This window comes from Sinocyclocheilus grahami, unplaced genomic scaffold, assembly GCF_001515645.1.
Source record: "Sinocyclocheilus grahami isolate Dianchi unplaced genomic scaffold, SAMN03320097.WGS_v1.1 scaffold463.1, whole genome shotgun sequence".
Lineage (NCBI taxonomy): Eukaryota > Metazoa > Chordata > Actinopteri > Cypriniformes > Cyprinidae > Sinocyclocheilus > Sinocyclocheilus grahami.
In genome coordinates, this window is record NW_015505642.1 from 286371 (window position 1) to 302861 (window position 16491).

The 16491-nt window shown below is 33.6% G+C and overlaps 1 protein-coding gene and 1 pseudogene across 1 annotated transcript; one reads left to right on the forward strand and one right to left on the reverse strand.

The window, feature by feature from the left end:
- Positions 1-640: 640 nt before the first annotated feature.
- Positions 641-3058, reverse strand: srrd (SRR1 domain containing). Its single transcript, XM_016235108.1, has 8 exons — positions 2891-3058; positions 2335-2480; positions 2114-2154; positions 1867-2033; positions 1692-1790; positions 1463-1614; positions 1244-1289; positions 641-954 (listed from the first exon to the last, which is right to left on the reverse strand). The coding sequence occupies exons 1-8, from the start codon at positions 2966-2968 to the stop codon at positions 760-762; spliced, it is 924 nt and encodes a 307-aa protein (XP_016090594.1). The 5' UTR covers positions 2969-3058; the 3' UTR covers positions 641-759.
- Positions 3059-3745: 687 nt separating this feature from the next.
- Positions 3746-16153, forward strand: LOC107553023 (cell cycle checkpoint control protein RAD9A-like; annotated as a pseudogene).
- Positions 16154-16491: the final 338 nt, after the last annotated feature.

Below are 16491 nucleotides of genomic sequence, written 5' to 3' on the forward strand. Positions count from 1 at the left end.
AATTGTCTTTCATTGTGATGACCTGTACGTCTAAATATCTTTAGATCTTCACAGTGGCAGGGAACACTTCCGCAATGTTTGTGCACTGTGTAAACAATGAGTGACGTATACGTGCGAGAGATCACTTCCGGCGCTTACGTAAACTACGCCAGAGCGCGTACACACCTCACGTATCAGATGCCGTGCGTGCGCTCAAAGCAGTTGGACATAGTGGTGTACTAGAGGTAAAAAAATTATATAAATACTGTTCGTTTTCTCGCACAAACCGATCGTTTCGTGTCTTAGGACATCAATGTGTCGTCACGAGCCACAGGGTTTAATTTGGATTTGTCTGTGCATGTTTTTTTTACTCTCATAGATTTTGTTACCGTTGCCATGCATTATACGACTGACAGACTGCAACAGTTGGAGTTAAAAATCATAATTTGTGTTCTACTGAAGAAACAAAGTCACCTACATCTTGGATACCCTGCAGGGGGTAAGCAGATAAACATCACATTTTCATTTTTGGGTGAACTATCCCTTTAAATCTTAGTTACCTTTTTTTTTTTTAAATCCTGTGGCAGAAATGGGCTTCCATACTTTCCAATTGTACAAAAAAAACAAACCACAACCTTTAAGTCCCAAGAAAACAAGACTCTTATTTTAAAAAAAAAAGACTAAAAACAGTATTTTTATTCTATGAATAATAAAAAACATATACACACAAGAAACTGGAAATAAACAAATGTTGTCGCATGTTTAAAGCAGTGACATTTTTCAGCTCTTTGTCTCTCTCTGGATGATCTCCAGATCTTGGCAGTGTTGGTACAGTGGCTCTGAAGGCTCAATCCACATGCATTCTGGGAGTTTGTTCAGATTTTCCGGAGGGAACTGAATGAGCGCTGTGTCATTGAACACATCCAGGAATCGCGGTGAGCAGGGCAGAGACGTCTCGTCACACACACTTATCACCTAAAACAGTACTTAGTCAAGGCCTGCGAGTTCTTATGGAGGAAAAATGTAAACCTGTGAGAATCTAAAGCTCGCATTTACAATGCAACACCTATGTGGTCAACCTCTGTGACATTAATAAGATAATCAACAAGAAAATAAATGCAATTTTATCATACATGCTGATGTAATTGCATAATTTGAGGATTTATACGTCATATCAGGTATTTTTCTGCATTTGTCATATTGAAATTCTTTATAAACATGCATGAATTGTAAAGGTGTAATGTAAGATAAAAGTCAAGGATACATTTGAAAGGAAGCTGTAGTCTCTATCAAACTCTCTCTGAAGCATCCTAGGAAAACAATTAAACAGACATCATGAATAAGACTCAATTGCTACACAATTTTGCCTTTTTCATTTTCAATTTTGCCTGAAATAATGTCTATATAGTTTTTATTCATTTATTTCAATGTTGAAATGTTATTTTTTTAATCAATAGTGTGTTGTATAACACCAGACACCCACCTCTCTTGAATGCCATGAAAACTGTTGCCAATTATAATCATTTTTGGCAACGTCCGAGGCGTCCAGTTTCTCCACAGCAGGTTGTTATACAGAGCCTTCCCACAATGCATCAGGTAAAACAGGGTGGGTTGATAAACCGCTCGTTTCCCCTCCTGTTAGGAACATACTGCTTGAAAACTGACAGCAAAACCTGTGTCTTTTCATGTCAGTAGATGTGTGATGTCTGCACCTCATTTTCAGTCAACACAGTGAAGCCTAGCTCCTTGAGGGCATCACACTCGGACGCAGAAAACACAGGATCATACACACAACAACTGCCCACTGGAATCTGAGGAAACAGAGAACATCTGTATGTTTAACTGACAAATCCTTTCATAGAAATCATACGAATGAAACGCATATACCTGGAGTGTCTCTAGAAGCAGTAACAACATTGCAAGCTGGTATCGGGCAGATACACAGGAAGCAAAGTGACCCAAACCGTAACACACACAACAGAGCTGAAGAGAAACATCTCCATTCTGCTCTGAGGAACCAGAAGCGTTGGAAAGAAGACGCTCAGACAGGAGATCTGGAGGTGGAGATGGAGATGGGGTCGTTACAAATTGTATTTTCACATTTATAGACAGTACAGCTGTAATTCAACATCACCTTTCCACTCCATCCAGAAGCTTTCCCCTCTCAGTTCATTCCTGTGAAGGTAAAGAACATTTCAGAGAGCTCACAGACAACAAGAACAGCACAATCCTTAACCTAATTCATGCACTTTCCTATTTACACAAGACTCCGGGCTATTTAAAAGAACACCATTGCGTTATGATGATGTACAGTGTCACTCATGTAATAACTGATAGTGGCAGATAAACCCTCACATGGCGTTTAATATCTTCTGCTTGTCCGGTTTGCAGTCAGCCACCTGGTGTGAGTCTAGTTTGGGGGTTGAAGCTTGTTTTCCTCTTCTAGCCGCTCGGCGCCCTGCTAGCTGCCAGTCATCATTACAAGCCATTACAGCAAAAACCTCTTTCCAATAAGACAGTTTGCAGTCTGACAGCTCGAAATGCGCTATCGAACTAAGCGAGGATCGATCAACTTCCATGTATACACATTTTGTATGTTTATAGGTCTAAATGTCTCCATGATACACTTTTAGCACTTAGGATTTTCATATTTACATCCACAGTGTTTCTGTGTTACGCTTTAATCGTTCCGATCGCCCGCTGCTCTAAATATATTCAGTTCCTATGCGTATTAACGCACTAAGACAGACTGATAAATAACTTTTTATTTGTATTGATTTTTTTTTTATCGAGAGGTGCGTATATGTTTATATACTAATTGTTACGTTAATATTCTTCTGAAATACAAATTTTACAAATGCGATTTAGTAATCGTGCTTAGCGTACTGTTAGTAGCCATTACAGCAAAAACCTCTTTCCAATAAGACAGTTTGCAGTCTGACAGCTCGAAATGCGCTATCGAACTAAGCGAGGATCGATCAACTTCCATGTATACACATTTTGTATGTTTATAGGTCTAAATGTCTCCATGATACACTTTTAGCACTTAGGATTTTCATATTTACATCCACAGTGTTTCTGTGTTACGCTTTAATCGTTCCGATCGCCCGCTGCTCTAAATATATTCAGTTCCTATGCGTATTAACGCACTAAGACAGACTGATAAATAACTTTTTATTTGTATTGATTTTTTTTTATCGAGAGGTGCGTATATGTTTATATACTAATTGTTACGTTAATATTCTTCTGAAATACAAATTTTACAAATGCGATTTAGTAATCGTGCTTAGCGTACTGTTGTATCGTGAGTATTTATCTATGCACACTTTCACTCATTTCAGTCCTATACAGTATTTTTTGTATAATTTATTGTAACTTGTGGAAAGGTTGGTATTTATTCCCTGTTGAAAGGTGTCAGGAATACGTTATGCCATGCACAATTCTATTCTATTCTATTCTATTTTAGTAAACCCAATAAAAACCTGAATAAACGTTGACAAACTGAGAACTGGAGCGCGCGCGTTTTCAGTTAGACGAAACTGATCTTTCTTTCCCGCTCTTCTTTCCCGCGTTTCTTTCCCGCACTTCTTTCCCGCCTTCGAGCGCTGAGGTAAAATAATAATAAAAAAGAAACGTTTATGTGTCGTTTTTATTCTCTAAATTCACTTTTGTCAAAGGTTTCCTCTTAGAATTTTTGGTGCCATCTGAAAAATGTACATAAATGTACTGTAGGTCGTATTAATTTAGCGTCTAATCAATGCGTCAAATGAAGTGTGTCATTGAAGGCAATGGCGTTAAAGGTATGACCATTTTTATTATCTAAATAAATCTTCTCTGAGCGGGTTCTGTTGTTAATAAATGTCTCTGTTTACTGTTCTTAGTCTTTGGAAAAGCGGTTCATGCTATATCAAGAATTGCTGATGAAATATGGTTGGATCCACTGGAGAAGGGGGTATGTGATGATATATATATATATATATTCACTACTGTGCAAAAGTCTTAGGCTATTAGTATTTTCACCAACAACAACAACAACAAAAAATGGTTTTAAGTCAGTTATTTCTATCTTTCGCTGTAGTGTGTCAGTAGGAAATATCAGTTTACATTTACAGATAGGGTTGCCAACTTCAGAAAAGGAAAATAAGGGACAATTGTGGTTTTTCATAGAAAAATAAGGGACAGAATAAGGGATACACTCACCGGCCTATTATATATATATACAGTGGTGTGAAAAAGTGTTGGCCCCCTTCCTGATTTCTTATTTTTTTGCATGTTTGTCACACTTTAATGTTTCAGATTATCAAACAAATTTAAATATTAGTCAAAGATAACACAAGTAAACACGACATGCAGTTTTTAAATGAAGGTTTTTATTATTAAGGGAAAACAACATCCAAAACTACATGGCCCTGTGTGAAGAAGTGTTTGCCCCCCTGTTAAAACTGTGGTTTATCACACCTGAGTTCAATTTCTCTAGACACACCCGAGCCTGATTACTGCCACACCTGTTCGCAATCAAGAAATCTCTTCAATATATATATATGTAAATGGAGTCTCTTATGCTCATCAATGCTGTATTTATTTGATCAAAAATACAGAAAAAAACAGTAATATTGTTAAATATTATTGCAATTTCTAATATTGGTTTCCTATCTTATTATACTTTAAAATAATACGATTTAATTTATTTCTGTGACGCAGCACTGAATTTTCAGCATCATTACTCCAGTCCTCAGTGTCACATGATCCTTTTATAAATCATTCTTATTCTGATTTATTATCAGTGTTGAAACTGTTGTGCTGCTTAATATTTTTTTGGAACCTGTGTTCCATAAATAAAATAAAAAGTTAAAAAGAACAGAATTTATTCAAAATGGAAATCTTTTCTAACAATATCACTTTTTATCCATTTAACACATCCTTGCTGAATAAAAGTATTCTAAAAGTTTCTTTAAAAAAAAAAAAAAGAAGAAGAAAAAAAGAAATTTACTGACCCAATTTTAACTGTAAAATTTTGTAAAAACGCTACGGGAAAAAAATTTTAATAGGTTAACAGTAAGTTCCCGTACTATATACAGGGAAAACTCTAAAATATCTAACCAGACATTTCATGTAATTTTACAGTTTTTAGAAGTAAAAATTACAAATCAATGTATAATTTACAGTCAAAAACGGTAAACTGATATTCCCAGGATTCCCTGCGTGACACTCCACATTTGAAAGTATTTTGTTTAAATAATCATGTTTTTTTAATAGTTTTTGTTATCAGTTATGTACATTTGGGCTTTATGTTACATCTTCTGTTGTTTAATGAAAGTGTAATGCATTATTTAAGTATCATGTGTGTTACCATCATGGTGTTTTGTGTTTGCATGAATGACTCTGTGCACCTTTTATATATTAGTATATACTTCTGCTTGTGGCAAAGCTACTTGTGATGAGCTTTGATTCTTCATGTGGCTTTCTCTTTTACCACCTGCATTATTATGGTGGTTGTCAGTATGTTAAAGGTACAAAACAGATTTTAATAGCAGTGTGCATTGTTGAATTTACTGGTTTACTTTAAAATTTTCTTGTTTGTAAATTACAGTTTTTAAGTGCCTAAAACTTTTCACAGTAGCTTTGTAGGAAGGTTTCTTCAAGTGTTTTAAAGATGTTGCCACAGTTCTTCTGAATTTAGTCTGTCTTGGTTTCTTCTGTTTCTTCATGTAATCGCAGACGGGGTGCGTAACTGGCTTAAAACCATTTTTTGTTGGTGGAAAATATTAATGGCCTGATACTTTTGCACAGTACTTTTTTATACACTGCCCTACAGTGTTGGGGAAAGTTACTTTTAAAAGTAATGCATTACGATATTGCGTTACTCCATAAAAAAAGTAACTAATTACGGTACTTAGTTACTTTTTATGGAAAGTAATGCGTTACGTTACTATATATATATATATATATATATATATATATATATATATATATATATATATATATATACAAATCCACAACATAAAAAAATATATATATTTGTGTCTAAAAACAACTAGAGAATTTACAAGCCTTTTAAATAGAGCTCTATATGAATCTAGTGGCTAATCATGGAATTGCAGATGTTTAAAAATTTTTTACTCCCACCAGATGGAACTAATCTGCATTAAAAAATGGGATTTAAAAAAGGCATTGTCTCTATTCTAACATGAAATACTGCCATAATTGAAAAGTAATATAAAATATTGTGTGGGGGGGGGGGATTATTATTTTCAAAGGGAAAAAATGTATCATAATTATTGCATAAATATTAATTAGTACCATGAAATTCATTCAAAATACAAAATACAAAATAAAAAATAATACTGAACAAAAATGTCACCCCCAAATGAACAAAACCAGAGGGTTAAATCAAAATTTACTTGAGATGCGAAATGAAGATCTATTAATGGGGCAGTTGGTTTTTCTGAGCCCATTAGCAGATATTTGTCCTTGGTAATATTAATAACTATAAATAACGTTTTATATTTTATTTTGATCAATTTCTCATAAAGAGATCTTTAGTTATGTCATTTTGCAACTTAAGTAAATGCATCCTAATTTATGAATGTTTACACATTTGCACTGGAAAGCAAGACAAAAATACTGCTGAATAAATTATTATTATAGAACCAGCAATATTAATACCCAGTGCCTTAACTCGTATGCATCAGTATTATTCATTCATTGTACAGTGTTTACTGATTATCATATGCTTTTTAATAATTTTCAGTGCGAGCTTCCCCTGTTTCGTTGTGCGTCGTGGAGAGAGCGCAGTGTGGACAGATGTGAGATATCCATCAACATCCCAAACAGCAGGGTGATATTTCAGTTTCACTGCAGACACGATTAGTTCATTTGTATGTGAAGAACATACTGAAACTGGTAATGCATTGACAGAGGGAGAAACAGATTGGTGTTGGCGGATGTAATCATGGGGTGACAGCACACGTCACTGGACTCTCTTCTGTGATGATGAGATGCTACAAATCATTTCCATATTGCATAATCCATCACAATTTACCACATTTGTTCTAATCAAGATTCCTAATGCATGCATTAGGAACAACTAAGACCTATAATTTGGGGTATCAGGAATGTGAAGCATTGCAGGCTGTGTTCCCAGCTCACCTCTGTCCAAATGTCCTGAGTGAGTGCACATATAATTCAGCATGAGTTTTTCTGAAACTCTTAGTGGATTATTTCTTTATTTAGATTATTTATGTTTACATAATAAATCGTCAATGGCTGTGTCTCAAAACCAAGTGAGCTGCCCTCTTAGACAGCTTTTTTGGGCATCATAGTCTTGGGCATCCAAGCCTTTTTGATGCACATGCTTATGCTGTCTATAGGTGGGCAGCTCACTAGGTTTTAAGACACAATCTTTTAGTGTCTAAACTTATTGGTAACACTTTACAATAAGGTTCTATTTATTTACAATAGTTAATTACATTAGTTATTAGTTGAAAAATACTTTGTAATGTATTAATCTTAGGAAATGTTAATTTCAACATTTATTAATACATTATTAAAATCAAATGTTGTATCTGTTAATATTATATAGGGCCCTATGAAATCCGTTAGATTTTTTCTCAAATTCCGTTTTTTCCGTTTAAATTTTTCTAGACTGTTTTAATGGTTACATTTAATTGTATTAATCAAAAAGCATGTCTAATTAATAGAAATCATGAAACTTACAATATTTAACAGCAATTTATTAAAAGTTTAACAAAACTTTAATTTTTAAGGCCCTATGAAATATTAAATTTTTTTCTCAAATTTAGTTTTATTTTTTACAAAATTACATTGTAATGGTTTTTCGTTACGTTTTAACAATCAAAAGCATCTCTAATTAATTGATTTAAAAAAATTATATATATTTTTTTTTTTTCAGAAATAGTGTGTTCTGCTAAATAAATTCTGGTAAATATTTCTTTAAAAATAATGTTGTAATAATAATTTTATTATTATTATTATTGAAAACACCGCGAGTTCGCGCGCTTCAGTATGTGTGTAGTAAACAAAACCGCGCGTCTGTGCCATTCATTCACACAGAACTCGCAGGATTCATATTTAAATAGTATTTTTGCAGTTTAATATTCACAGACACTAGTCCATATCACGTTTTGATTTAAGTGTACAGCGTTACTTTTGATTTATCCATCCAAAATTTGGCAAATTCCGTGACATTCCGCGTTATACAGTAAATTCCATTTTTATGACTGCATTCTGCGATTCTGTCTGCGTTTTCTGCATCGTGGAAATCATAGGGCCCTAATTATATAAAGGACCTGAGATAACATGAACTAACATTGAACAGTTGTATTTTTATTAACTAATGGTAACTGATTAATAATTACTGTAACATATTTATTTTTCATTGTTAGTTAACACATTAACTAATGTTAAATAATTTCATTTTTAGTAGGATAGTCCAATTTATAAGCTAATGTACAGCCATTTTTGTTTCTGTTTCAGACTTTTAGGTGACATTGTGGTGCATTTCCCGGTTTCACAAGAAGAGGTCACTCTTTGCATTTCCTCGTTTAAAGTAACCTTGAAGTCCTTTTGTGAGGAAGAAAACAGTAAAGAAGCTTTTGCTGTGTTTATAATAGTTCACTAGCATGTAGTACGCTAACTATTGTTGTAGTATATACCATGAATATTATGAGTATGTGAACATTTTCTCTATTCATCAAATATTTGATGCACATCATATATAATTTTAATAGCAACCTTCCATCTCCAGTGTCATGGATACATTTTTGTGATTTTTAATATCTCTTTCTTTAAAAACTCTTTCTTCACTCATTTGAATATTATTGAAATATTACAATGATTTAACTAGTTTTTAAAAAAAATATTTGAATTAAAATGATCATTCAATTAAAATTAAAATTAAAATGTCCTTAATTTAAAATCACTAAAATAAATGTACAGTATGATAAGGTTATGTGACCACATTGTACAGTAGCATACTATTATATTTCTCATTAAATAATGCCTATTGCTTAACTTATTATTTTAAAAATAGTAGTAATAATAATGCGTTTATTTTTATAGCTCTTTTTCTGAGCTCAAAGTGCTTTACAATCAACAATAAAAACAAATACATCAAAAACAGGACAAATACAGTAAACAATACAGTATACACATCAAACACCATAGACGATCATGGAATCCGAGTCAAATGAGTATGTGAATATGTATATATAGCTGAGCATGAAATTCATTGACAAAATATTCAGGACTGCATGTAACCTACATGTATTTAGACTTACTGTATACCAGAGCTCCTGTATACTCAGATGCTGAACATTATGGTCCTGCATTAATGAATTATATCTTGTTTGTTTGTTATCAGACTGCATCAAAGGCATAAACACCGAGCTGATGCTGCACCCAGATGAGTTTGACTGTTTTCAGGTTGGAGAGGATTCAGCCGTGACCTTCTGCCTCAAAGAACTGAGGGTGTGAAAGTTGTTTGTGTCCCCATGCAAGTATGTTTTATTTGATGTGTGTGTTGGCGTACAGCGTTACTTTTGATTTATCCATCCAAAATTTGGCAAATTCCGTGACATTCCGCGTTATACAGTAAATTCCATTTTTATGACTGCATTCTGCGATTCTGTCTGCGTTTTCTGCATCGTGGAAATCATAGGGCCCTAATTATATAAAGGACCTGAGATAACATGAACTAACATTGAACAGTTGTATTTTTATTAACTAATGGTAACTGATTAATAATTACTGTAACATATTTATTTTTCATTGTTAGTTAATGCATTAACTAATGTTAAATAATTTTTAGTAGGATAGTCCAATTTATAAGCTAATGTACAGCCATTTTTGTTTCTGTTTCAGACTTTTAGGTGACATTGTGGTGCATTTCCCGGTTTCACAAGAAGAGGTCACTCTTTGCATTTCCTCGTTTAAAGTAACCTTGAAGTCCTTTTGTGAGGAAGAAAACAGTAAAGAAGCTAGCTAATGTACAGCCATTTTTGTTTCTGTTTCAGACTTTTAGGTGACATTGTGGTGCATTTCCCGGTTTCACAAGAAGAGGTCACTCTTTGCATTTCCTCGTTTAAAGTAACCTTGAAGTCCTTTTGTGAGGAAGAAAACAGTAAAGAAGCTTTTGCTGTGTTTATAATAGTTCACTAGCATGTAGTACGCTAACTATTGTTGTAGTATATACCATGAATATTATGAGTATGTGAACATTTTCTCTATTCATCAAATATTTGATGCACATCATATATAATTTTAATAGCAACCTTCCATCTCCAGTGTCATGGATACATTTTTGTGATTTTTAATATCTCTTTCTTTAAAAACTCTTTCTTCACTCATTTGAATATTATTGAAATATTACAATGATTTAACTAGTTTTTAAAAAAAATATTTGAATTAAAATGATCATTCAATTAAAATTAAAATTAAAATGTCCTTAATTTAAAATCACTAAAATAAATGTACAGTATGATAAGGTTATGTGACCACATTGTACAGTAGCATACTATTATATTTCTCATTAAATAATGCCTATTGCTTAACTTATTATTTTAAAAATAGTAGTAATAATAATGCGTTTATTTTTATAGCTCTTTTTCTGAGCTCAAAGTGCTTTACAATCAACAATAAAAACAAATACATCAAAAACAGGACAAATACAGTAAACAATACAGTATACACATCAAACACCATAGACGATCATGGAATCCGAGTCAAATGAGTATGTGAATATGTATATATAGCTGAGCATGAAATTCATTGACAAAATATTCAGGACTGCATGTAACCTACATGTATTTAGACTTACTGTATACCAGAGCTCCTGTATACTCAGATGCTGAACATTATGGTCCTGCATTAATGAATTATATCTTGTTTGTTTGTTATCAGACTGCATCAAAGGCATAAACACCGAGCTGATGCTGCACCCAGATGAGTTTGACTGTTTTCAGGTTGGAGAGGATTCAGCCGTGACCTTCTGCCTCAAAGAACTGAGGGTGTGAAAGTTGTTTGTGTCCCCATGCAAGTATGTTTTATTTGATGTGTGTGTTGGCAAGTGCATGAGGATCTGCCATATTCATTTTTATTGCCACTTATTTCCGTCCTGGGATGTTCAGTAGTCGTGCCTATCATATTCACCCAAGTGAGTCCAGAGAAAGTGTGTTATGCATGTGAACTGAACAGACTGCAATGTTCTTTTAATTCACACACCCAGGTGTGGTATTTTATTTTTATCCATCCAAAATTTGGCAAATTCCGTGACATTCCGCGTTATACAGTAAATTCCATTTTTATGACTGCATTCTGCGATTCTGTCTGCGTTTTCTGCATCGTGGAAATCATAGGGCCCTAATTATATAAAGGACCTGAGATAACATGAACTAACATTGAACAGTTGTATTTTTATTAACTAATGGTAACTGATTAATAATTACTGTAACATATTTATTTTTCATTGTTAGTTAACACATTAACTAATGTTAAATAATTTCATTTTTAGTAGGATAGTCCAATTTATAAGCTAATGTACAGCCATTTTTGTTTCTGTTTCAGACTTTTAGTGACATTGTGGTGCATGATGTTCAGTAGTCGTGCCTATCATATTCACCCAAGTGAGTCCAGAGAAAGTGTGTTATGCATGTGAACTGAACAGACTGCAATGTTCTTTTAATTCACACACCCAGGTGTGGTATTTTATTTATTTGGTTGCATTCTGCATTAATCAGCAATATTGCATTCCTCAAAAAAAGGCATTAGTTGAACAGTTGGATTATGCAAAACATGCAAAAAAAAAAAATACATTTAGATTTTGAAACTGTAATGCATCCAAGATAAACTATAAACACAAGCTCATTTTGTATCCTCTCGCTCAACCTTTGACCCTGATTTCCAGGGAGATCTAATGTCACTGGATTATTGCCCCGACAGTACCGACCCTTTTCACGAACGGGTTTTGGTTGTGTGTCAGTGGCGTAACTTCTTGGCAGGCCACAGTGTGTTTGTGTCAGTCATTGATGCAGTGGGACAGATGCTTGGATGTGAACCAGATAGCCTGTCACAATGAGTTACAGCACGGGACAGCACACTGTGGTCTGGACACACATGACTGACCTTCTCCTCATACAGTCTTAAACGGGGTCAAATACATCTGTACGGATCAGTGTGTCCCTTGCATATAAAACACGGTATGCATCTGTTTTGACAGGTCTTAATTCTTCAGTATTGTGCAGGGCTGTCTTCATGAGCTTTTAAATCCAGCCACTTTGCTCATTAACTTAATGATATAAAATAAATAAATTATATATATACACATAGATTTTTATCTTTTATAATATATTAATATATAATAATAGTTGAATTTATTATTAATTATATATACACATATATTTGTCATTTGATTAATCTCGAATCAATGTTGATTGTAATAAACCATTGTTAATAATAAACCATATATTTATTTATTTATTTATTGTTTGTTAAATTGCTTTTAGGGGTTGCTGTCCTTTGCCGAGTCTTATGGTCTGCCAGTGTCTAGTCAGTTTGGTGTAGCTGGACAGTAAGTCTTTACTTTTTTCGATATTATATATTTAGCATAAAGTCATACAGTTAGCACACTATGTCAGTTGATTCTGATCTCTTTCAGGCCTGTATCCTTCACTGTAAAAGACATGACAATATATTAATATATAATAATAGTTGAATTTATTATTAATTATATATACACATATATTTGTCATTTGATTAATCTCGAATCAATGTTGATTGTAATAAACCATTGTTAATAATAAACCATATATTTATTTATTTATTTATTGTTTGTTAAATTGCTTTTAGGGGTTGCTGTCCTTTGCCGAGTCTTATGGTCTGCCAGTGTCTAGTCAGTTTGGTGTAGCTGGACAGTAAGTCTTTACTTTTTTCGATACTATATATTTAGCATAAAGTCATACAGTTAGCACACTATGTCAGTTGATTCTGATCTCTTTCAGGCCTGTATCCTTCACTGTAAAAGACATGATGCTGGAGGCCCATGTTGTGTTGTCCACCTTAACGGATCCAAACCTGGAGAGCCAATCTCAACCTGCAGCTGGGTATTTCATTTTATCCATCATGTTAACATAAATATACTGCATATGAAAAATTGACTTTGTATTTTCATGATAGACAGACGTTCTTAAAGGAACAGTTGACCCATAAATGAACATTTTGTTATCATTTACTAATGTTCATGTTGTCGTAAACCTGCATGCCTTCCTTTCATCTCTGAAACAGTATGTTAATTTGTTTTTAAGAAGAGCCTAGCTGCTTTTTTTCCATAAAAAGATGTATGTATTATATTCTGAAGCTATATGATAGCTTTGTGTAATAGCTGTTGCACTCTAAAAAAAATGCTGGGTTAAATACAACCCAGTGCTGGGTAAAATAGGGACAAACCCAGCAATTGGGCTGTTTTGACCCAGCGGTTGGGCTAAATGTTTAACCCAACCTTCTGGGTAACCCAACCGCTGGGTCAAAACAACCCAATTGCTGGGTTTGTCCCTATTTTACCCAGAACTGGGTTGTATTTAACCCAGCATTTTTTAGAGTGTGTGTTCCACAGAAGAAAGAAAGGTTAATGAGGTTAATTTCCATTTTTTTGGGTGAAATATTCTTAAAAAGTGGAAGCTAATCCCTTTTATTTTGTGCAAATACATACAATATTCCGTCCAGTAACATTTTTTTTTATAGTCTCTTTTCTATAATGTCAGATTATAGGTGCAATGCAAAAGCAAAACCACTGTGACATAAAGCCCCTTTCATAGGCACCAAGAGGGTGTTGAGTTCAGTGACGGCTTTAGTGCTCTAGTCTTTCATGTCTTACCTATATAGGGTAACACAGAACTGTGACATGCTAGCCTGTCTCTAATTCTCACTGTAGCTCATCCAGTCCAGGCAGTGATGTCACTGAAGTTGGCCCACCTCCTCTTGCTGTTTGCCCTTGTATCAGTGTTTCTGTGTGTTATTCTACAACTCTTGATTTTTTTTTTTTAATCTCTGATTTTAAAAGGGCAAAGGGTTTATTTGCATAGAAGTCAGCAAAGCAGTTTAGTGTAAAGACAAAGTCTATCATCCAACAACAAGGCCGTTTATGTTGATTCTTGTTTGGCTGAAAATGATGGTTAATTATTTGAATTTTTTATTTTTATATAATAATTATATTATATTATATATTTTAATGTATATAAAAATGATAAATACATATAAAATGTTTATGTTGTAAATTATGTTATTATAATTATTATGATAAATATAATAAGTAAAATTGCTAAATTATAATTATAAAAACAAAAATTATAAAATATTTAAATAATATAAATTAAAATGTAAATATAAAAGTAATATAAAAATATAAAATCTATAATTCTATGTAAAAATTAAAATATACAAATGTTATGTAACAAATTGAATATATATATATAATAAATACTGTATATATATATAAATATAATTATAAAACTTACAAATGAGGAGACACACAATGGATTAACATAAGAAGAGGAACCAAAAACAAGCTTTTAAAAAAAAAATTACATAAAAAATAGCATACATATTTGAATGGATGCAGACAGCAAAGAGAAAGAGTAAATGAGATCATTTTACTAAAGAGTGCCCAAATTCCCTCATAGTGGAGTAGATGAACAGATCCTAGGTAAGTCGAAACAGTTGTTTTTGTTTCTTTGCTGTCGCGTGCAGAGGAGCATTTGTCCCGTGGGCCGCAGTTCGGTACAAGGCCAAATCCGAACATAGTATAGCCCGCCCCCCTGGGGTGCAATTCACATATTCAGAGGCATGCATTCATCTTTCCCTCTCCCACTGTCACCATGTGATTCGTCGCGTCTTTCTGTTGCCTTTGCTGTCCCTCACACATGCCTGCACGCGTTTCGTTACCCATAGCACTCACATCACTCAGGCTTTGGTGCAAACTCTTTGCTTACAGGCACACATACAGTAAAAAGGTTTTACAGCTATTAAAAATAAACAGCATGTTTTAGATGTTTAGCTGTACACTCACATAAGATGAAGACTTCAGCCATTTCAGTGTTTTAGTATGCAAATAATTTTTATTCTACATAACGAGTGTCGCCCCTTTCATCAGGGGTATGTCTTGTAGTTCAGCTAAGTTAATAAAAATGAACAAACTTTAGTTGAGTTTACCTAAAACCTCAGTAAACCTCATGCTTCAGGAGGATTTGCATTAACTGATTATTTCCGAAATGTAAAAAATGTATATTATATAATTTTTTTATTATATAATTAAAAATATGAAAAATAATTAGAATACTATATATAAATAATAATACTATTTTATATAGTACTATATATTATAATAATTATTATCCTTGGAAAAATCTTATGACATAAAAATTGATTTGCTGAAAACTTTACCAAATTTCTACATAATCACTAGGAACTACATCATTATTTCTTATCGTTGAAATTAATGAAGAAGAATGCCTTAACTTAACTTGCAAAAAAACATTTTTTATTCCCCCCACCAATGTTTTTTTTGTTTCTTATTCCTTATTTTCTTTGTCTTGTTTTTTGGTGCTTGTCTGTTGTTTGGCTAAGACATTTTCAATATTATACCAGGCCAATTATGTTTGTTAACATCCTACATTTCAGTAAAGTCCTTGCATAATAAAAAAATAAATAAACCTCATGCTCCAGAGCTGGTGGGGGCAGCAGAGAGTCTAATGCAGTTTGTTTAGAAAAATGAAAAAGAACCCAAAACAATGGGCATGTTTAAATGATTCAATCAGATTCAACAACAATTAACAGTCTGTGTTTTTTTAGGGATGACTGTCCTGTCAACATCCCCAAGACCTCCACAGCAGAAATCTCCACGTGTGAAGGCCCTATGGAGGCAGAGGTGTGCGTCGCTGATGGGGAACAGGTGGCTTCCAGTCAGAGCAGTGAGGTTTTTAATCCAGCCCTTCATATGAGGAAGATGATTCAGCTTCACGCACCTGGAGAGAACCCCAGTCTGGCACCTGAATCGGCCTTGACTACACCAGTAACACCTGCCACTTTTAAGGTTAGTGTCTTCCATCAGACAAACCGTAAACTGCATATCAGGTTAATAGCCCAAATTCTAATGCAGAAGTAAAATTATAGCAAAATATTAAAAACTGTGAAGTTACACAAATGACAGTATAAAAGCAAGTAGTGACCAAAAAAAAAAATTCCTTTACTAGCCACTCCAACTCATCCAACCTAACTGTTCCCTCCTGGTGGAATGACCTGCCCAAATCAATCCGAGCAGCTGAGTCCTTACCCATCTTCAAGAAACGACTAAAAACACATCTGTTCCACCTTTATTTGACCCTCTAACTCTAACACTTTTTATTCTATTTTAATTCTACTTTATCTATATTTATCTTTTTTTAATTCTTTATTTAAAAACAAAAAACAAAAACTAGCTTTCTATTTTTTCTATTCTACTTG